General features: G+C 39.5%; 1 protein-coding gene across 2 annotated transcripts; it reads left to right on the forward strand.

Moving 5' to 3' along the window:
- The first annotated feature begins 5,121 nt into the window (after positions 1–5,121).
- znf362a (zinc finger protein 362a) lies at positions 5,122–23,778 on the forward strand. 2 transcript variants are annotated; one of them, XM_074644124.1, is made up of 9 exons: positions 5,122–5,338; positions 10,986–11,049; positions 13,690–13,897; positions 15,070–15,192; positions 15,550–15,871; positions 19,562–19,786; positions 21,905–21,983; positions 22,110–22,268; positions 22,365–23,778. In XM_074644124.1, exons 2-9 carry the CDS (start codon positions 10,987–10,989, stop codon positions 22,482–22,484), a joined length of 1,299 nt encoding a protein of 432 aa, XP_074500225.1. In that variant the 5' UTR covers positions 5,122–5,338; position 10,986; the 3' UTR covers positions 22,485–23,778. The 2 variants fall into 2 exon arrangements, with proteins under 2 accessions (XP_074500225.1, XP_074500216.1); XM_074644115.1 differs by having other exon boundaries at positions 5,125–5,338; positions 13,657–13,897.
- The last annotated feature ends 222 nt before the right edge of the window (positions 23,779–24,000 follow it).

Consider the following 24,000-nt stretch of genomic DNA (forward strand, 5'->3'; position numbering starts at 1 on the left):
TTCTCCTGGGAGAACTGCCTCATTATCTGTTCTCCGATTACATCTAAATGTCAGATCACAAAACATTTTAATTTAGTTGTAACTTGAGTTCAAAACAAGCTTGGAAAGTAACTGGTTTGAAACACGATGCTCCTCACAGATGGAATGAGATGCGAAAAAACATTCATGTTAAAATCTCTTTTTCCATTTGAAGACTTTAAAACGAGAGCTGTCAATCGATTAAAATATTTAATCGCGATTAATCACGATTGTTTATAGTTAATCGCGAACAATCGCAAATTAATCACACTTTTTTTATCCGTTCAAAATGTACCTTAAAGGAAGATTTATCAAGTATTTAATACTCTTATCAACATGGGAGTGGGCAAATATGCTGCTTTATGCAAATGTATGTAGATATTTATTATTGGAAGTAAATTAACAACACAAAACAATAACAAATATTGTCCAGAAACACTCACAGGTGCTGCATTTAGCATAAAAAATATGCTCAAATCACAACATGGCAAACTCAAGCCCAGCAGGCAACAACAGCTGTCAGTGTGTGAGTGTGCTGTCTTGACTATGACTTTTCCCCAAACTGGCCATGGCAGTTTTTCGTCGACGAAATTTGGCGCAAGTTTGGAACGTTATTTAACCTCCTTCCCGACAAGCTAGCATGACATGGTTGGTACCAATCGATTCCATTCTAGAGGAGTATGATACGATCAATCAAAAGCCCCAGAAATAAATGGACGTGTAGGTGTTAACGAGGTCAAGGATGAAATCTGAAACTCACCTTTCAAGACAACAAGGACGAGACGTCCCAAAAATGCTCCAAAAGAAGAAAAAAAACTGAACATCTACAAACTTCATCTGCTGAGGAAGATCATGTAATACGATCAAAATCTCTAGAAAAAGCCACTAAATAGTCATGAGACTGCTTTTTGAAAAACAGGAGGCTCATAGACCTGTCTATGTGTTCTGCTGATACAAAGAAGAGGTTTGTGAATCACATTTTCTTATCAGTTTTTAAAAAAAAAATGTTCTCAGATGTGCAGCAGGAAGTTGTGCAAAGTATAGTCAGATAAAGCTAAAAGAAAGCAATGACGTGTCACCTTTTTTTGTTGGGGAAAACACATAACAGATTGTTCTGGCTTTTAGTCTAAGTAATTGCTTCATCTGATCATGTTTAAGCTCTTGAGAAGCTGCAGCAGAGAAGTTAGTTTCAAACACTTTAATTTTGTCTATATTGTAGGGTTTGAAACATCTAATAAATACAAGTTAACAGTATGAATGTAAACTGCAGGCGTCTGGGTCTGTAGAAGTGAGTCCTGCTGGACTCAATTTCTGCTCTATCTCTCTAATCATCCTTTTTTGTATCCTCAGTCTGTCTCACGTCTAAGCTATGAGACAGAGTCATGTGGAGTTTTGCATTTCCTATGAATAGGTAAACATAAATTTGAATGTGTGTGTGTTACTTTGTATGTGCGTGTGCAAACACCATGTATGGTAAAGTTGAGGCAGGTATAAGCAGCCATGTGTGCGGGGTTCAACAAAACGTGACCTCCTCAGAAACATATACATGATAAAAACAGGGTCAATTGTTACGCTGACGATCAAATTACATAAAAAAGTTGTTACTGTCTACACTCAGTTGGCAGTTTATAGGCTTATCCAATGAAGTCTAGCCTTAATTTTAATGTTTTGTTTTTGCTGAAACTGTTGTAGGCAGCTGTTAATTCAACTTTATTATGATTTTGGAGGCTATTTTTTGTGGTAATGTTAACGGTGAAATTGATAACATTGATACCATTCTGTCACCAGAGGCCTGTACTATGAAGCAGTATTTTGGGTTAGCGAGGTAACTTCAGGGTTAACTCTGGGTTTTCTGTCCTACGACGGTGGTTCACTTCTTACCGAGGTAGATCAACATGGTAACTTACCTAACCTGCTCCGGAGCAGGTTATGTTCCAGATAAGAGATCATTTGTATAAAAGCTCTGCCGACTGACCAATCAGAGCTCGTTGCGCAGATCATATGATAATATTACACAAATACGAAGAAGTTTAAGTCATAATCCAGGCTCAAAGCAACACAATTTAAGTTGATAAATGCAGAAAAGACAGCTGGCTGTATGCTGTGGGTGTTTACTGCTTTGAATTATGTTTTTATATTTATTTTTTTATTTGCTCCCGAGGCTGTTTCACAGTCATAGTCCTACACCCCATACCATTACCAAATGGCATAATTTAGCCTACAGTAATATACTCATCCATTTTAGTTTGAAAGCTATTTATATATCAGTGCCCCATCTAAACGATTATATCTGACTTTTGAGTAGCCTATTCCGTTAAATTAATAGATCTGTTAATTTACGCATTCCCACATAGGTAATTTTTTTCTTTTGCCAGCTGTCCTTCCTGCATTTGGCAGCCTCAACTGAGTTACTTTTATTCTGGATTATGTGTTTAACTTCTTTGTATGTGTCTTATATTATATAGTTTGTAAAAATTTGCCGCTCTGCTGACAGTAGACTTGTCCATGTTTGTGATTGGTCCTATGTTGCAAACACCGCCCCTGTCATGTGAACGCGCTCATAGCCAAATTGAGAAACCCTGGGTTGATTTACTGAGTTGATAACCACAGTCGTAGGACCGTTTAGCGGGATCTCGTTTGTTTGGGTTAGTTAAGCCAGATAACGATAAGATACCCTGGGTATGTTGAACTCACTTTGTAGTACAGGCCTTAGATACCGCATTCTTCCTCCTCCGTTCCATTGCATTCACTTCACAACAAGTGGTTGCCAGTTTGTTACACAATCTGCATATTGAATGGTTGAGTTGAGTCAAGTCTCACTCATAGACTATATACAGACTACGAGTGAGACTCAGGCAGACAGTCATGTCAAGTGATGAATCTTTCGTGGTGGAGTAATGAAGTCATTTTGCAACATAGGCCTACATTAGGTGTGTCTACGTGCGGCGCCGTTTTTTTCCACACTAGCTGTCAACTTGATCACTGACGACCCAGAGATTCCACGTGACACTAAGATTGTTATACTATTGGCTCACAAGCCATGTTAGAAGTGGAAGCCGAACGTCTGATATTTTCCACAGAGATAAACAAAACATTAATTTTGGATCCGTCAAAATATTTTAAATGATTAAGATTAATAATATTTTTTCAAGGAAAAGCCATACTTTATTATGCACCTTTCTAAAAGCTCTGTGGATGTATTATTTTCTTTTTAAATTATTCTTACATAAAAATGTTATCAATAAAGCGTTTTCGATACACATTAGGCAGCAAACACGTATGATAACTTGAAAAAGATGGAGCCTTCAGGTTGGAGCATGAAAGCTACTCAATGGGGTGTTTGTAATATTTTGCTCATCCTTAGTGATACAAGTGGACAAAATATTATATACAATAAAACTCAACAGCACCACAAACTCACAAAAGCCTCAAAATTGGCAATTGAGTGTCTAATCCAATTATTTTAAATACAAGATCATCTCAAAGTGCAGTGTAGTGTAGGATTTGGCGGCATCTAGTGGTGTGGTTGCAGATTGCAACTAGCAGAGTACCTCCTCTTCCCTTTCGAGACTGTGGTATTATGAGCCACCGAGTGCAAAACCAAGGTAACGCCGTTCACCTCGCTCAGAGGCCATCCTTACCATAATAACACTACTGTAGGAGCAACAGAAGTCAGACGGTGGCTGGTGGTACGACGGTTTTGTGCTCTGCGTCTTACGTTACCACATTTTCACAAGCATGTCGGAGAACTACGGTGGCCTTCGGGGAACGTAAAAACATGAAAGGCTCTCTCTAGAGCCAGTGTTTGGTGTGTCCGTTCTCTGCAACATGGCGGACTCCATGAAGAGGGCCCGCTGGTGATATTACGAATCCTACTATAGCGAAGGCATAACCCGCCCTCCTGTGCTTCGGATTGGCTCACCATGATATTCGTACCCATACCCTAACCAATATCACTCCTCGTGCATAAACCTAACAAATCCAACCAAAAAGAACAGTGATTACGAGCCAATCACGGGCAGAGTAGGGCGGGCTTCTTCGTTATGGCAGGATTTGTAATTTAGCGACCCGCTCCATATGTAGATATGAAGGGCTCATTCTAAGCTAACAAAAACATTCTTAGTTTCAAGTGATAATGAAAACGAACTCTGACGTCTCCTCTGTCTGAGTTGAACACGTGCAATGTAAATGTGCAATAACACGTTGGTCACGTTTGCGTCACGTTTGCAATGTAAATACTGTAAACCTACTGTTACGGATAAGTGCAATAACATGCTGATCACTCTGTGCAATAATGATATGATGCTGTGCAATAATTATATCATTATCTGCTAATCTGGCAAAACTGTCATCTCATCAGTATACATATTGTATTTTTATTTTTTATATTATCTTTTGTGTTTTTTGTATTTATATTGCACAATCTCTTTTTTTTTATTGTACTGTCTTTTCATTAGCACCTATGGGATTGTCACAATCTGGTTTCGTTTTACTACACAATGACAATAAAGGGCTTAAATCTTGTACTTAATAATATTAAATTCCATTTCTGCAAATACATACCCCCGAAATGTCACACATGGTCCCTTTTAATAATAAGATTTTGTTGTTGTTTTTTTTAACCTGAGCACCATGTGTGTTAAGCAAAGTCTCATGTTTGGCATGTAAAAAGTGAGGGCTCATCATTTATATCTCCTCATACTTTGAGCCAACATGATCACCACTAGCTGAAGAAGCTCTCCAGCTTTGTGGCAGCAGTGCCATCTCCTGCTGAGCTAAGCACAGAGCATATTAGCAGCCTGTCATGCTGCTGCTGCTGCTGCTGCTGCTGAGCGGATTATACTTACTGTACATGACCATTGTGACCTGAGACTGACAGACAGACAGCTTTTAATAGCTGTCCTCACTATGCACGTCTAATAGTGGAGCTACAGCAGCCTGATCTGTGTGCAATGTGAGACTATTGTCTTATAGTGATGATGCACACTGCAAGAGAAAGCCTCGCTCATGCACTAACATGAACCCCACAACAGTCACTGTGCAGGAAAGACCATGTTAAATATGAACCTCCCACCCATATGTATGTGTTTCATCTAACAGCTGCAACAAAAAGCCACCGTTTTGAGTGAGAAAGCAATGCAGAAAATGGGTTAAAAAATCAGTTTGAGCTCGTTGTGTTTTGAGACGCCTGCAGCACCCAGAAGTGAACAGCAGGCGACCCGGAAGGTTTGAAGTCCGACTGAGGAGAGCAAGGCAGAAAGAAAGAAAGAAGAGAGTCTAATCCTTTTATAAGATATTTCTCTGCTCCTCGCTGGTTCAGGTATGTTGGCCGATCGATGCTAAATCTCTTCCTCTTTTTGTTGCTCTTTCACACAACAACAACCTCTCTCTCTGTCTCTCCGTGTGTCGCTTCCTTCGTCACCGTTTTCTGTTTTAAGTCATGCAAAAGTTGCATGTAAAAAAAGCAGCATTTTGCAGCTGCAGAGGTGATCAAATCTCGTCGTGCACATAAAGGCTTTGTGTTCACATCTGCATGGTGTTTTTATAGCTCAAGCAAGCTGCACAGCTCTCTGTGGGCATGATGATGATGATGATTGTTGTAGGAAGTGTCAGGCTTCTTTTTTTTTTTTTTTTTCCTGCTCTCCTCCTCGAGCCGGGCTATTCAAACCTGAATCAAAGTAAACAATCATTCTGGACGCTTTAATGCAAATACGCACAACATGTCGCCACAGCGTCTCAGCTCATCTTTGGGCTGAATTATCTCTTTATAATAGTCGCAGATCTGCAGAATATGGCGTCCAGTGCTTATAAAAATAAGACAGGGCTGCCATTTTTGTTTTCCTTTTGTCTGAAATTTTTTAATAAACTGTCTGAGAATGTGGGAGAGGCGGCGGACGGAGAGGATCATGTCTCTCTGTGTGTCTCTCTCTCTCTCTCTCTCTGGAGGAGATGATGCTCTCCTTCCTAGCTCTTCATCATCACCTTTATAACATCTAAAACATCTGAGTCTGTTGCCTTTTTAACGGAGGAATAATTTAGCCCAGGGAGGTACAAAGAAAAAGGACAAAAAGTTAACCCTAACTTTAGTTCCAGAGATGAACTTCTAACAGTATAATGACCTGTTTTATTACACTGAGGCTGACAAATTCAGATTCACAAATAGTTTGCAAAAGACTGTGCACGTTATTGTGGTGACACTTGACTCAGGATTATTATTATAGCACCCAGACATGTAAGAGAGCACAGATATAGATTCCTCTACTATTATATTAATACTAACAGACGGTTATTACAGAATTAACAGCATGTAGCCTGAGAGGGGTCTTATATTACTATATAATATAGTATAGTATATAGTATAGTATAATTATATTAAGTATCACTTTCTAATATCCTTTTATAAGGGTTTATAAGTTGATTTTATTGATTAATGAATGATTTGTTATTGCTTTATAGTAGCACAGATATAGATTCCTCTACTAATATATTAATACTAACAGACGGCTATTACAGAATTAACAGCATGCAGCCTGAGAGGGTCTTTTATTACTAAAGTATCACTTTCTAATATCCTTTATAAGGGTTTATAAATTGCTTTTATTGATTAATAAATTATTTATAGTAGAGCTGCATGATTATGGATAAAAAAAATCCCGATTATTTTGATCAATATTGATATCGCGATTATTTATCACGATTATTCATTGACAACATTTTTATTGCACTTTTACATTAAAATAAACAGCACTGTTTTCACTTCCATGCTGTGCTACATTCTTGCTAATGTACATTTAGGGCTGCACAATATTGGAAACAACTGCATTTTTTCTGTTATATATATATATATATATATATATATATATGCCAATATGAAAAAAGATATAGATTCTTCTACTAATATATTAATACTAACAGACTGTTATTACAGAATTAACAGCATGTAGCCTGAGAGGGGTCTTATGTTACTAAAGTATCACTTTGTAATATCCTTTTATAAGGGTTTATAAGTTGCTTTTATTGATTAATAAATTATGTATTAATGCTTTATAGTAGAGCTGCACGATTATGGATAAAAAAATAATCACGATTATTTTTGATCGATATTGATATCACGATTATTTATCACGATTATTCATTGATTTTATATCGACGACATTTTTTTATTGCACTTTCACATTAAAATAGACAGAGCACGCTTGTCACTTCCATGCTGTGCTACATTCTTGCTAATGTACATTTAGGGCTGCACAATGTTGGAAAAAACTGACATTGCATGTTTTCTGCTATATATATGCCAAATATGAAAAAATATTCACGCTACCCTTTTGTTAGATACAATTTAAAGTTAAATGCTTCAATTTGATGCATTTTGAGAGCAAAATAAGCAACGTTAAGAGCTAGATAAACATTTTTATACTCTCAATTTAATCATAAACACATTGGTTGTGTAGATAATATCTATCCCCAAAAGTGAAGCCAAAACATCTTGATCACCGGCTAGTAATTTATGAAGCGCTTGATTTGATATGCAGCAATTTTCTATGAGCAGACCGCACATTTTAAACATCAATATCGCAGGCGATCATGTTCAATTATTTGTGGGAATCTAAAATCGTGATCGCGATAAATATTCAATTAAAGGGACTATTTGTAACTTTCAGAAATGCTGCTTAACAGCGACACCTGTGGCCGTGAAATCAACGAAAGTCAGCGTCGGGCTCGCGCTTGCTCGCTCTAAATATACCTGAACGAGCATCGCACAAAAAAGTGAGGCGACACACGTCAGCTAAAACCACAATATCACTCCATATTTCAGCTGCTGGGCAGTAATGTTAGCTGACCAGACAAAGGTCTCTCCATGAACATGATTTAGATCTGATCTTAGTGTTGGCTTTTCCTGCCTCAGGGCAGGCTGATGCAGCGGGGCTCTGCAGCGTGTCTCCCTGCTCTCTCCGCCCGCAGCCGGAGAGAGCAGGGAGACACCGGCACCCGGTCGGTAACGAGAGGGTAACGTAACTCTCTGAAGAGCTCCGTCACTTCACAAGACACGGGAAAGCTCTGTTGGTCTGGAGGAACTGCAGCATTTATTTCTGCACAAACGTCCCCTGTGCATTCACTAGATATTCTCAGAGCTAAACTAACTCTTCTGCAGTGTGGAGTGAGCGCGCGTTCACGTCTAGAGGTGGAGCGAGGACACGCGCGCATTCTAAGTGAAGGAGAGCAGGCAGCGGAGACGAGGCTCCAGCCACACGCGAGCATGCCTATGCGAACGCGCATGTGTGGCGACCCGCTACATTTATACGCTTAAAAAGTTACAAATAGTCCCTTTAATTGTGCAGCCCTACTTTATAGATCAGTTATAAGCAATTCATTTGATATTTTGGGTTGCCTTGATTGATATTTATCTTTTAAGGGAGGTAATAATGCAGTTACATATGTTGGTAATCCATTTATAAATGCTTGTGGATTTTGCACTTTACAAAAAGCCATCAAGTCTCCAGTTATAAATGTTAATAAGTCATTAATAAAGGGTGTTTTAAGCCATCACAGATCTGCAGTTGTACTGTAAGTGGGTAGATTTTGGTTCAAGAGAGTACAACCTGACAACCCAAAAGTTGATGGCTTAACTGATCTATAAAACATTAGTAAATGATTTACTAACCATCAGTTACTAATTACAACCCCTTATAACGGGTGACTTCTTAGAAAGTACCATTACTTCTACAGCACACCAGATTAATGACTTTGTAATTATGAAAACCTTTGTAAAAAGGGACCAAAAGTTTGATGTTTTCATTCAATAAATGTCTTGAAGGAAAGAGCAGCAGAGTTGATCCAGTTTGAAACAGCAGAGTTGAAACAATAAGCAACTGTTTTGATAATGAATTAATAGTTTCAGTCATTTTTCAAGCAAAAAGCCCAAACATCCTTTTTCTTCCAGTTTCTTAAATGTAAAAATGTGATGCTTTTCTTTGTCATATATTATAGTAAACTGAAAATTGTTGGGTTTTAGACTGTTGGTCTGACAAAACAATACATTTGAATACATCACCTTGGGCACCTGGATATTATAATAGCCATTTTTTCACTATTTTCTGACATTTTGTTGACAAAACAAATAACCTATCCACCAAGAAAGTAATGTGCATATTAATATACAATGAAAATACCTGTTATTTGCAGCTTTTTTTAACTCCTCCGCTCTAATGCACCTGCATCAGAAATACTGGACATAAGTCTTTTTCCTATACCTCCTGGAAATACTTCAAACCCTGTTACATGCAGGCATAAATATTTAAACCGTGTAGAAACTCAGCTGCATTTATGCAAAAAACATAAAACTATTCTGGCAAAAGTGGCACAAGTAGTACTGAAGTAAGCAATGCAGTCTAGACTAGTCCTGACTCTACAGGTTGATTGAAAGGACTCTGTAAGGCCTTAAGTGGGCACACACCAACATACAGTATGAATGCATACACAGGATCTGTCAGTCATATACAGTACCTCGCTGTCATTAAAAAAAAATGTCTGTGTGAAGCGTGTCGTTTCAAGAAGTGACACAAAGATGTCCAGCAGCCGCCGAACTCCTGAGCCTGCTCCCCGGAGGCACAAAGCCTCCAGGAAGTGAAACTGATCCCCACTGGCATCATTAGAGAAATATTCTGTGGGGTTTGCTGTACGCTCGTACCCCTGAACGTATCGTTTTTGTTTCTCTTGGCTCACAGAGATGGACTGTGTTATGCCTCCGCTAAGCCAAACAGACTTAGGAATGGTGAAGTGTGCCAAAGCATGCAATGCAAAATGTTTTAAAAAAAGAAACTTCATACGAGGTTGAGAGGAGACGCTATGGAAAGAAAAACCTTCTGATCAAAACTTCAGCAGCAAGCAGCTCTCTCTCTGTCGTAAAGGTTTCTGTCCATCTGGCCAAACACACAGAGTGGGAAAGCAATGTGCTTAATTGCAACCCCTTAGAAATGTCATGCTCTTAGAAAAAAGTAACTACTGTGTCACTTACAAATCAGTGTGGTTTTCTGTGCAGCATCCTCATTCTAGTTATTCCATGTTCATGATATTCAGTTGGATTACTGACCTCTCAGCTTTTGACTATGTCATTCAGGTCTCGCTGTACTCTGAGGTGAGACTGTGCAACGTTTCTCCTGTTTCCCCACCAGACTCTTAACCTGTCGGGGCCCCATGTGTCGAGGAGACAGACAGTGACAGATTAGGATCTGAGCCACATCACTTTTAACGTCTCTGTTTTCTCTGATAACCGTTTTTTCAGAGTACCCTAACTAGCTGTTGTAATCATGTGAGAGCCTATCTCTCAGGCAGCATGCCCATCTCAAAGTCTTGTGGTTGGAAATCCCAAGAAAAAGCCGTATCACTCACTTGAACGTCCTCCTCTGATGAAGCATCGTGTAAAGGCACAAGGTCTCCTCTTGCACTTTTGAGAAAGAGAAGGAGAACTAACACAGAATGTCTTTGAAAATACACCGTCACAAGACAAGTTATCGCAAATTATCACGTCAAACAGTCAGCTGGTGCTGCTTGGGTGGAGAGTAACTGGCACAAGTTTTAACCACTGTTTTGTACGCTGACAATAGATCTTCACATCAATTCAAGGAGGCCGTTTTTAGGAATATCTTACAACAGTGGTTCTCAACCTGGGATAAACAAACAAAATAAACCTGTAAGATGATTCAAAGCTTCCTCGAATCTCTGCCTTTTTGTGTGTAAATTACGACTCTGAACATTAAAAATTAGAGCAAGAAAAGAAAATCACTCACCTATTCAACCAGTGATGAGGAGTCACAAGTAAACAGTCTTTGTTTCAGAGGTCCCAAGACAAAAAGATTGAGAAGCATTTTCTTACCAGTCTGACTACAAATATGTCCTCGATACATGTTTCACTGATTGACAGAGAAGCTGCCCTCACCTTGTTTATGACCCTTGTGTGTTTATTTCAGGATGGCTGAACCTCGCTTTAACAACCCCTATTTTTGGCCTCCACCTCCTACCATGCCCGGCCAGGTGAGTGACTCCGCTATTCACACTAATTTATGCAAGTTAACCGTAAGCAGTAAAATCATTGTATTGTACATTTTCTATGTAAAGGTTTGTTGTTGTTGTTTTTTTTCCAACAATGTCTTTATTGATTTTAAAGGGATAGTTCTAGTGTTTTGAAGTGGGGTTGTATGAGTTATGTATCCATAGTCTGTGGACGGGGCCGGCAGCAAAACGTATTTTAGCCACCTAAAAGAAAGTCTCACATAAAAAAAATCACTTTAATAGTACGTTATATTTAAAATATTTCCGCTGGTTTTGCCTCGCTGTCAGACAGCTATACAGTCTATGTTTCAGACGGGGAACTGAAACCATTATCTGTGCTCTTGCCAAAGCAACCAGACTCCATTGGAAAAAAATTGTAATTTTACCTCGCAGAACACAGGAGTTGCTGGTCTACCGCTGCCTCGATCGGCTGGTTTGTTTGTTTGTGTTATTGTACCGAGGCAGCGGTAGAGCAGCAACTCCTGTGTTCTGCGAGGTAATACACTGATACACTGACTATGCATGCAAGTACATCATACAACTCCACTTAAAAAACACCCAAATTATCCCTTTAACAACAACGAAACACAGACAAATATATATACACACACACACACATACCAGTTTGCGTATTTACACAAAAGCACAAAAATACAGGACACCTGGACAAAATATCCACCTTAAAAAAGAGTATTGGTTGAGGATTGTATTCGGGTAATACACTTCAGTTTAAGTACATATTAATGTATAAATATTGGAAATACACCGTGGCAGATTTGGCCGTTGCAGTGGGTTATCCCCAAGTGCTTCATATGGGCTAAGTTTGTCATCTCTAGATAACATATGAAGGGAGCCCAGATGTTGTGAAAGAGTGAGTGATTACCCCTGATAGTATATGTACTTTTTTTCTAAGGGCAGAGTCGTAGATATTTCAGAAATCTATTTACCCATACTCTGCCTACCAACCCTTATCCATGATAGAGCAATAACTCTTTTGGCCAATAACAGCCCTATATCTAAAACAAATGTGTTGTCTCATTCTCATGTTATGAATAGCTGGATATAAACCTAGTATAAAACGCTTTGGGTCTAGAGGTATTTGTATGGATAATATGTCCTGGATACACTTGTTCACTTCTTCCCAGAACTTTGTTATGTGAGTACACTGCCAAAGACAGTGGAAAAGTGTACCTTTTTCCTTTACATCCTTGATACATATATCAGGTATAGCACTATTGTATTTATTGAGCTTTTCTGGGATTATAGGTTCGCATCAGCCAATTATATTGCATTAATTTAAGGTGTGTTAATTGTGCCATCTCTTTAGACACACTTTTGGCTGGTAGGGGGCATTTTTTTTTTACCATTGGACTGTCAGGCTAGCTGTTTCCCCCGTTAAGCTAAACTAACTGGCTGCTGGCTCTAGCTACACAGTTAGTGTACAGGCATGAAATCTTATCGTCGAAATGTCAGCAGAACACAAATAAGCACATTTTTCAAAATGTCAAACTATTCCTTTAAAGCAGTGGTTCTCATCCTGGGGTTTAGGACCCTCCAAGGGGTCCCAGGGTTAATCTGAGGGGTCACTGATGATTAAATGGATATAGAGTTGTGCGAGCCATATTGTATTATTTACAGTTTTTTGCATTTGATTATCATTTAAAAAGTACATTGTGTTATGCTATTAAAAATGTTTGACATACTTTAGAATTTAGGTCAGTTAGTCATGTAATAGAACGGGCTTTGATCTATATAGACTCAATGATGTGTGTTTTTCCCTGTTAAGATGTGCTTCTCTAGTCGTCCTGCTATTGAACAATGTGGGCGTGTCCCTTTAAGTATGGTTAATGCTAGTTAGGCTTCAGTGGAGCAGGATGGGGAGCAACAATTTTTCTGACTTTTTGTAGTGGCAGCTTGCTCTAACCCATCCTCGCCACTTCTAGCAGGATGTAAATGTTTCTGACTCACACAGATCACAGATTCAGTTGTTTTTCCAGCAGAATTGGTCAGTTTTTGATAGTCCAAGATTTGTCATGTGGAAATATTTTTGTTTGTTTTAATTTTCGTGGTTTAAACTTTTCACTCACTATACGAGCCTCATCTTTTAAGCTGATCAAGAAGTGAGTGTCTGCAGAAGGCAGGTGGAAGTTGGACATGGTAGGCTACGTGAGTCAGAAACCTTTACACCCTGCTAGAAGTGGCGAGGACGGTTTAGAGCAAGCTGCCACTACAACAGATTTAAAACAATCCATCACAGAAAATTGTTGTTTTTTTCCTTACTTTTCTCTAATTTTAGCTTTTTTTTTGCAAAAAAATGGATATCTCTCTCAAATTAGAGAAATCAGAAAAAGAAAGAGTCCATAAAGTCAGTCACAAGTGGACATTGCTTCATTTTAAGATATCACAAAACAAAAAAAGGTTGGGAACCACTTGTTTAACACAGTGTTAAATTGTTGAGATGTTTACATTATGGAAGTTTTGGGTACAATGTCACATATCAGCCTCTAGAGGGAACCCTCGCCTCATACAGTAACACTGACTCAACTGATGGCTGTTCTCTTGTCACAAATGTTGTTTTCTGGCTGTCAGCTGGATAACCTAGTCTTGATCAATAAAATCAAGGAGCAGCTGATGGCAGAGAAGATCCGACCGCAACATCTGCCCGCTGCCTCAGCCCCGTCCCAACAGCCCTTACTGGCTCCCCCCATCCAGGCGGATGGCGGCCAGCACGGGATGTCCAAAACTCACCAGATGCAGGTTCTCCACAGCCACAGCCCGTCTCAGCCTGACATCGCCCTGCACGCCCGCCCTGCCTCCAGCTCCGTCACAGGTACTCCTCACCTGCCTCCTCACCTGCCTCCCCAGTCCTCACACTTTACCAGTGGTGGAGGACATACTCAGATCCTGTACTTAAGTAAAAGTACTAATACCACACTATTAAAGTGCTCCACTACAAGTAAAAGTCCTCCCTTCAAAACCAAGTATGATGTTATTGGATTGATATTATTGCTGCATTAATGTATTTGATGCATTTTACTCCTGTAAATGTTTTAACTACTTTGTATACTGTTGAGTAGTTTAATCTACAGCAATGCATTATGGTCTATCAGATCATCAGAGCGCCGCTCTCCTGTGAGAACCACATACTGTATCTAAAAAAGTCAACTTGTCAACTTTGTGACGATGCGTTTTCCTGCTGATCCAACAGGCTTTTTAAATAGTTTATTTTAAGCTTAAGAAGTAGGAGAATTTTCTCAACCCATAAATGAACGTCACCCTTCAGTTTATCAAACTAAGTTATAATTCAAAGTCATAAAATTTGGATATACATTGTTTTCATTCAAAAATTATAACTAGTAACTAAAGCTGTCAGACAAATGTAGTGGAGTAAAAAGTACTATGTTTGTCTCTGAGATGTTGTGGAGTAGAAGTGCAAAGTTACATCAAAATGGAAATACTCAAGTCAAATACAAGTACCTCGAATTTGTACTTAATCGCCTGAGAAAATGTCATTTACATTCCACGACTGCCTTTTACTGATATGCAAGAAATGTATCCATCCTGCATCATCAGAGTTGGTTCAGCTTTCTCTCAGTGTCCTCTTACCCTCTTTAACAGCTCAACATTGTTTTGTGACTTTGTGGCTCTTAACAATTTTATTGCTCAGAAACATGATTTTGAACACATGACATGTTTCAGAAATCTGCCACATTAGTTCCGTTTCGTGTCTCTACATCACGCTATGGTGACCACAAACCACAGTGTGAAAAACTTCGCATCCGACCTTTGCTGCGTGTCACTCTTGTTTTTACATATAAGGAGGTAAAGTCAATGTCAACGAAACACAAAGGTTAATGTTGCTGTATGATGACCTAAATTAAACTTTAGTTCAGTGTCTTTATACCAGCTGTACATTGTTGGCATTAAGACACTCAGGTTGATCAGGTTGATGAAAGATGTATGTATTTTTTAAACGTGAATTTTCCTGCACATTTTTACCAGGTCGGATTCTGGGGGATGTAAACTTGAATCTGGACGATAAGGCAGCTATAAAAGCCAGAGGATTATGGGAAGACTGGCATCTGCGTCAACTTATAGATCCCTCCAGGACGAACCACGTCTCAGGTAACCACAGTTTGCACAGTTGGTACTACCTGTTGTCCTACTCCTACTCAGGTCTGCGGTTTGTTGGGTTTCATTCATCATTAGTTCTGGAAATAATGTTGGGATATTTGGACCTCTCTCTGTGCTGTACGTATAGACTAAGAATAATGTTAACACTTTATGGAAACTGACTTTAACTTTAAGTTGCTTTGCAAACACAGCTACAAACACTGCAAACATCAGTGTTTGCTAACCATCCTACCATATGGCCATTGTTTGTCCATGTTGTCACAGTCTGTCTGTGTTTGCATGACTGTAGCCCTTTTCATATTAATTGGCAATTTGATGATAACTTGTCCTCACTTTTGCACCCATTAGGTGTGGCGCTGGCATCCAGAACGGGCAACCTCAACACCTCAGAGATCATCACCCCCACCACACCCAACTCGAGCAGCCACAGCCGGCTGGGCGGAGCTCCTACACCTCACCTCATCTCAGGCTTAGCCTGCAGCCACGGGATGGAGCCTGGGAAAAACAACGGGGGCCTCGTGGGACTCCTCGGCCCTCCTCCAAAGGAGGAACGGGGGCGTAAGAGGATCAAAGCAGAGAATGGGTCGTCTCTTTTGGTGGTGCCCTACCCAATCCTAGCCTCAGGCAACGACTGTGTCACCATCACTACCAAACCGGGAAAAACCTACAGGTAAGAAAGGGCTTATCTAGATCTAGATAACCAAGGTGCAGTGCCTCCGACTCGTGGCTCACAATTGTTTTTTAGGTTAACTAGGAGTCCAGTAGATACAGCAGGTTTCAAATCTCCCTCTGTATTCCTAAAAAAGGAGGAAAATAGTGATTTGCAAGACCAATAACATTTCTTTTAATAGAATTTAAATTAGTGTCCACCAGACTGGAAAATTGTCTCAGGTCACCAAAACCTTAAAGCAGCCCATAAACATGTAATATGTAGAACAAGTAGGGTAACAGAACACAGTCCACTAGTGAAAAATATAAATAACATGTCTAAAACAAAGTATCAAATATGAATACACAAAATAAGATAATGCAGGGAAGTTTTTGTCACCGCCCAAAGATGTTTTAGCTAGTGACAAAGCAAATTCATAGCACCAAAGTGACAAGAATTGGGGAATTAATAAATGCAATTCTGTTTTCTCTGTTACAGCCACCTCACTAACAGTTAAAACTATAAACCAGCACATAAATGACAACTACCAACGTAAGCCATCATGTTCTGAAGAGACACACTATGTTATAGACACTAACAAAAAGTAACATTTGCATTTGGGAACATGAACTTCTCAGTCCAGCACTCTGGACTAGACAGGCATGATGTGAAATGTGGACCGTCCCTTCCCATCACTACTACACTACTCAGCTTTTGGGAAGTCAATAAACCGTCTTGCTGCGTCTGTCTTGCTGAGGTCAAAGTATGTAAACCAACTACTACGCATGCTCCCAGTGGTGGAAGAGGTCAGGAAATGGTCTCTCATTTTCTCTTTTCCATCTCTCTGAACACCTGACCTTTAATGACTGGACATACTTTTGTATTTATAGTTATTTATAATAATTTAATCCCAGTGAAGTTTACTGGTTAAGTGCATTTTTGACAATAAAGTTTATTGTTAAACTGTGAAATATCCTTCCACCATTACATATCTTTTGTTTGATAACCACATTTGAAGGATCATAGCAAAAAAACGTGAGTTTATATATATATATATATATATATATACTGGAAAAACAAAGTTAGGAAACTTGTGTTTGGTGGATTATTTCTCTGTTGTTACAATGCTAATGGTCATTGTATTTTACATCGTTGGAAAGCCTGTTTATTTACCTTCGCAATGATGTCCCACTTGTAAGGATCATGCATTTGTGGGATGAACAGCACAGCTGATTATGTGGGTAGCGCCCAAGAAAAATTTGCCAAAATGCTCCGTCAATGGTAAACAGTGTATTCTCCTGTTGGTGTTGACTCTTGTTTTGAGTTGTTTGGTGGATTGGATGATTGAACTCTCTATCAGTAACAAGGAACAAACAAGACATATTGGCTATTTTACACTTTATTCATTTAATACACCGCCAGGAGCCTCTGTAGCGGTGGAAGATCCATATGCAGCCACAACAGCCTGGCACCTCCTCCTCATGCTGGTCACCAACCTGGTCACACGTTGCTGTGGGATGGCGTTCCATTCCTCAACCAGGATTCGTTGCAGGTCAGCCAACAAGGTTGTGTTGGTCACTCTAACACGTACAGCACACCCAACCTGATCCTACAAGTGTTCAATTGGGTTGAGGTCTGGACTCTCGGCAGGCCGTTCCATTCTCTCTACTCCCACATTGTGGAGGTAGTCTGTGATAACCCTGGCTCTGTGGGGGCGAGCGTTGTCATCTTGGAGGATGAAGTTAGGTCCCAGATTGTGGAGATATGGGATCGCCACTGGCTGCAGAATCTCATCACTGCATGGAGATGGCCTTCAATGATGACAAGCCTTGTTTTGCCAGTGAGGGAGATGCCGCCCCACACCATGACACTGCCCCCACCAAAAGCTGTTACTCCATCGGTGCAACAATCAGCATAGCGTTCTCCACGTCGTCTCCATACTTTGACCCTGCCGTCCAACTTTGGCAGACAGAACCTGGACTCATCACTGAACCTGACATTCCCCCACATGTTCAGGTTCCATTGTCTGTGTTGTCGACACCAGCGCAAACGGGCCTGACGGTGAAGGGCAGTCCTTGCAGGCTTCCTGGTAGCCTTATGAGAATACACTGTTTAGAGCATTTTGGCAAATTTTTCTTGGGCGCTACCCACATAATCAGCTGTGCTGCTCATCCCACAAATGCATGATCCTAACAAGTGGGACATCATTGCGAAGGTAAATAAACAGGCTTTCCAACGATGTAAAATACAATGCCAATTAGCATTGTAACAACAGAGAAATAATCCACCAAACACAAGTTTCCGAACTTTGTTTTTCCAGTTTATATACAGCTGGGCTGTATAACAATGACTCATTGCTTTTACTTTCGTGCATAGTCACACCCCAAAGATCCATTCTGAGCCAGGAAAAAAGCTGTTACTGTGGGAAAAATACATTTGGTTCCCAAAGGCACCCTATCATGCCTCCCAGAGGTCTCAAGCAGAGAAAATTAAGGATGAGAACTGTCAGCGTCTTTATGGATTTTTCTCTCGTTCTCACAGTTTACATGTGACTCAGCTTTAGCTGGAGTTTCCCAGATATTTACCAAACTGAGACTCCGGTTAGGGAAGTATTCCTTACTTGGGTACAAGTAGAAATGCAAGAAAGCTATGCAAAAATACTCCATAAGAAGTAAAAGTTTTGTATTAAAAATGCTACTTAAAGCAGCTATGACTAATAATTTAAAAATAACAATGATTAAAATGACTGTCTGAGGTGAATGGAGTCGCTTCTAGTGACGAACCCCACAGAGAATTAGCACCTGACTCTGCAGTTGTTTTGTTCTTCCAGCCACAGCAGGCAGCTTCGTTCAGCGTAAAAGCTCTAAGGAGCCACTTTCCACAACCTGCTCGGCACCAAACGGCAGCCAGACACAGTTAGCATGTAGCTGGTGAACTTAGTGGAGCATTTAGCAGCTCAAGAGACAGATATTTACCTCAGGGGCTGGTAGAGACTAAAAACAGAGCTAACAAATATTGGGCTTACATTCGCCAGTTGGCCATAAACAGACTCCAAATGAATGTAAATGTTGCTCTGTATCTGCTGGATGTGTAAATAGGCAACTGTTTGTTCCCCATATCAACACAAAAAGGTGATGGCATGTCAGTGTTGGGTTTAAGGCTTGTTTCTGCTTACCTGCTGACCAAAAAAAAGCAGTAGGCTTGAGTAAAAATACATGCATTAGCAGGTAAATCTATTTAAATATCAAAAGTAAAAGAACTCACTATGCTATACAGTGTATTGCAGTATGTAGTAAATTATTATGAACTGATCCCGTGTTTTGTATATACTGTATGTATCTGCAGCGTATCTAATAACTATAGATGTTATGTAAATATTATGGAGTAAAAAGTTTAAAGTAGAAATTTAAAGTAACATAAAGTGGAAATACTTTAGTAAGGTACAAGCACCTCAAGAAATAACTTACTAAATGTACTTTACTGTACTGTACTTTTCACCACTGAGAGACACAGACAGACAGGTTTCCTGTGTGAACAAATGTGCAAAGAGGAAGCAATCGCAACTGCTAAAATTGCCCTCACCGCACATGGTCTTTCTCAATAATGAGGACAAATCTGCAATTCAGCAGCATGAAACGTATACATGTGCTCTCTCTGTGTGCGTGTCCCTCACGTGTGTCTTCTGTCTGTGTCGCCGTGTTCTTCATACAGGTGTAAAGTTTGTCCGCTGACCTTCTTCTCCAAGTCCGACATGCAGATCCACTCCAAAACGCACACAGAGGCGAAGGCCCACAAGTGTCCTCACTGCACTAAGTCGTTTGCGAACGCATCGTACCTGGCGCAGCACCTGCGCATACACCTGGGCATCAAACCTTACCGCTGCTCCTACTGTGAGAAATGTTTTCGCCAGCTCTCCCATCTGCAGCAGCACACCAGGTCTGATCCCATGACATTTTGTCATGTTATTTTTCTTCATCAAAGCTGTTGTGCAGCGTTCATAACAGTCTTCTTAGCTGGAGCAGCCCACTATAATGTGCTGTTTCATAAAGTACATAGTAACCTGTGCTGGAATATGATGTAGTCAAAATTATTCATTTAACACACTGGGGATAATTTGTTCCTTAAATCAGGTAGTTCCTCATACCAAGGTCCGTTCAACCAAACTACAGAAGTACAAAAGAACCTTTTTCTACACCCCTTTCACTTCCCTCTAAAGATTTCAGCTGTAACTATAGAGATAGTTTAGGTTTTATGATATATTTCACAATGAGTAGTTTTCCTAGAAACTCGTGCACTTAAGAAATAGTGTCTGTGAAAACTGCTGACAGTGTGATCTGTCCCAGAAGACAATGTCACATTTACCCTTCTGATGAGCTTCTTAATGAAAGGTTTAATGTTAATCATAAAAACTGTGTTTTTATAAAAACAATATTGAAACAGCTGACCACATTTTTTGACTGTATATATATTCAAAATGTGTTTTGGGAAGATATGTTGGTTTGGTTACAGTCTTAAATATCTCCCATGAATCCATTTAACAGAGACAATGTCTCTAAACAGTAGAATTGACTATGCAATAAACAACTTAGTATTATCCATAAAGCCAGATGTGCAAAAAAATGAATCTATGATCTTTGAAAGAGATTCTTCTAGATTGCTTGCATGTTGGCTCATACTATGAAAGGGAAGTTTCACAATTTTTCAGATATGTCTTTAAAAAGCAGTCAGCAGCTCACTGCTGCACAATTTCCCGAGTTTTATCTTACCTTATTTATGTACATAGATGTTCTCATATAGGCTTCAGATAAACTTTTTAATCCATTGCACAGCATCACCAGCATCACTTAAATTGGAAGTGATGCAGTAGAAATCACTTACATTGGAAGAGCATTAGAAATTAACCTTTTAATGGCCAGTATGAACGAAAGGAATGATTACAGCAAGAAAACACCTGCACCTGCAGCCTTTAAGACAGGCTTGAAAAATTACAAACTTATCCTTTAAAGCTAGAGTTGCTAATCTTCTTCAAAAACATTTTTGATATATCTGTTGAAATTCTCGTTACATCCTGACAGCAATCAATAAATCCAAGGTTCTGACCAAAAAAAAGAAAAAAATCGGTTATCTGTGGCTGTCGCAGGACTGTAATAAACCCGTCCAATCCTTTCATTCGGCCTGCGTGCACTCCGTCCATGCACTCACTGTGCGTCACCGGAGTCTTCCACTAGCTGCTAGCTTGACAGCTGTGAGTATTAACAATAGCCATGTTTGTTGTTTACGTTCAATATGTTTATGTTGCTTCGGACGGAGGCCTGGAGGGACGGGCTGTCAGTGTTGTCGACTTGACAACTTTCTCACTAGATTTAGGGGGCTTTTGGAGCTAGTGCTGCTACTTTCATTGGAAAAGAGTTGGCAACACTGGGCTGGGTTTTTCGGTTGGATAATTTTTTTAAATCTAGCATACTCTTGCTGGTTTCTTAAGATTACCAACCCTAGCTTTAATTTAAAAAAGAAAAGAAGCTCAGGCTGTTAGCACCACAAACAAAATGGTAGAAATGATTGCATCACGTGAGAAAATGTAAACTTGAACTCGATATATATTTTTTTGTAATTTGTGTGAAGTGACCCTTTAAAATAGCGTTAACTTGTGTTAGGAACTGATGTTCCGTGTTGTTGTGTCCAGTCCTGTCAGTTGAGGAGGAGCACGCAGAGTGTAGAGGAGGTGCTGTAGTCATCAAGGTGACTCCTTTGTCCTCCTTCTTTACTCTCTGCTGGAGAGCTTTTGATACTCTGAGTCTGCACACATGCAAACTGAGTAAACAACGACAAAATACACTTTAAATAGTGTTAAACATGGAGAAAAACCACAAACAGGAAATATAATTTCAAGGAAGAGATTGATTTAGATTTGGTTGTTATGAGAATTTTGCACAAGGAAATATTTTTGGCAGATGTCACGAGTAGATTAGTTTTTCTTGTATGTACTTCCTGTCTGACCTGTTTTTGTCAAAAAGTTTCCGTTGGTTAATATTTACATAATTTTTCCTGTTTTAGAATCCACACAGGCGATCGGCCGTACAAATGCGCCCATCCAGGGTGTGAAAAAGCTTTTACTCAGCTATCTAATCTGCAGGTAAACACTGAATTATTTCATTTTGCCGATTGTTTTACGGCTCCGATCCTGCGCTGAAGCAATACCCTTCACAAAGCTGCATGAAGGTGACTCGGTTTCTGTGTGTTTTTCCTCCCCCTGCTTAAGTCTCACCAGAGGCAGCACAACAAAGACAAGCCCTTCAAATGTTCCAACTGTTACCGTGCCTATTCAGACTCTGCCTCGCTGCAGATCCACATGTCTGCGCACGCAATCAAAAACGCCAAGGCCTACTGCTGCAGCTTGTGCGGCAGGGCGTACACGTCGGTGAGTTAGAAGTCAAGTTAAATGTTAAAATCTGAACTGACTGCGGAGAGAGATGTCTAAATGTGTTGATTATTTCTTGTTGTTTTTTTCCCCCAGGAGACATACCTTATAAAACACATGTCCAAACACACAATGGTGGAACATGTGGTGTCTCATCACTCCCCCCAGCACAGGACAGAGTCTCCCGCCATCCCTATACGGATCTCCCTCATCTGAGCTCCTCACCCGCCTCCTGCCCTCCAATCAGAGACGTTTCCTGTGATATCAGCGTCCTCTGATGGACTTTGAACCCATAAACAGGTTCCAAAAATGTGCCAGATTGTACAAGTATCTAGTGAAGAGGTGCTCTTTTAACGAGTATATCCTCCTTTCCTTTCTTGCTGACCAGATAGTATTATCGGGGACATCCAAAGATGACTTCTCAGCACTTTCAGGCCAGGAAATGACAGGCCTAAAAACGTCTTTTTCTATGTGACTTCACAGAAGAAAAAAAATACCAAGTATTGCTCTGGGCAGCTACAGTACATGGGAAATCTTTTTAAACTTTTTTTTGTGTTATAACAAGATTACATTGTCTTTTTTTATATGGTCCATTACTTTCTTTACTCAAGTCTTTGCAAAGAAAAATATATTTGCATCAGAAATAGTCTTCCGTTAGCTGAGTGGCCAAGTGAACATAAAGGTGAATGCTTCTATAACGTGTATTCATGTATATCGTGCCACTTTTTATGTCAGTGTTTGCAATGTCTCACCTTTCATGTGGCCACAACGCCCACACAGTTTTATTACAGTAATTTTGACCCTGACCAGGATGTGTGACTCATAATTAGTATATATTAATATGTTTTCTTTTACATATATTTTGTAATGTTATAAAATATGCTCGAGGCAGTCCTCGAGTTTAATCTGGTCAAGTTTACAAAGTGCTTTAGGTTCCTTAAAATATAAGAACGGTTATAAAGTGTTTGAAAAAAGGGACAAAAAAAACGCACACAAAAACTGAATTGAATCTTGTGAGAGCTTCTGCTTTCTGTGAGTACAGAGTAACAGTCAAAACACCCTGAAAATATGATAATTTATATGCATTTATTGTGCCAAATTCACCACAATATTTATGATTATTGTGTTAATATTAAATGGCATCATGCAAACTTTGGGTGTGCAAATTAATAAATGTCATGGCAAGACTGAAATGTTACGCCACCACACAGACAGATGTGTTGCTTTCCTGGAAAACATTAATAATGAGTTTACCTTTCTGGTTTTCAGCTATAATGCACAACTGAAACATCACAATTCATTGAAAACTCATTTTGCCATCATTTTATGAATGAAAATGTTGCCATTTTATATGCATATAAGCCTTAACTTTGTTACAACTGTAGGGTCCACGTCGTTGTTTTATCACTTTACATTTGCCTTTTATTTCATAGCATGATATATACTGTACATAAACTATATTAACTGTCAACCTGTTTTATAATAAATAACTATAATTACAAATAATGGTGAAAAGCTTTTTTTTGTTTTCCTCTCTAGGAAATGATCCCAATAAAGTGATTATACTGCAAAACAAGATTAACAACATAACAAGATAAAGGGCTTTCTCTCTGCATACTGATGAATAAAATGCCTCATTAAACCCTCTCTATGGTGCTACAGGTGTTGGGTTGCTCTATTCATGCTACACAAACTACCCAGGAAGATGTGAAGGATTTGATTCAAAGCTGTG

The sequence above is a fragment of the Sebastes fasciatus genome, chromosome 1 (assembly GCF_043250625.1).
Source record: "Sebastes fasciatus isolate fSebFas1 chromosome 1, fSebFas1.pri, whole genome shotgun sequence".
Taxonomy (NCBI): Eukaryota; Metazoa; Chordata; class Actinopteri; order Perciformes; family Sebastidae; genus Sebastes; species Sebastes fasciatus.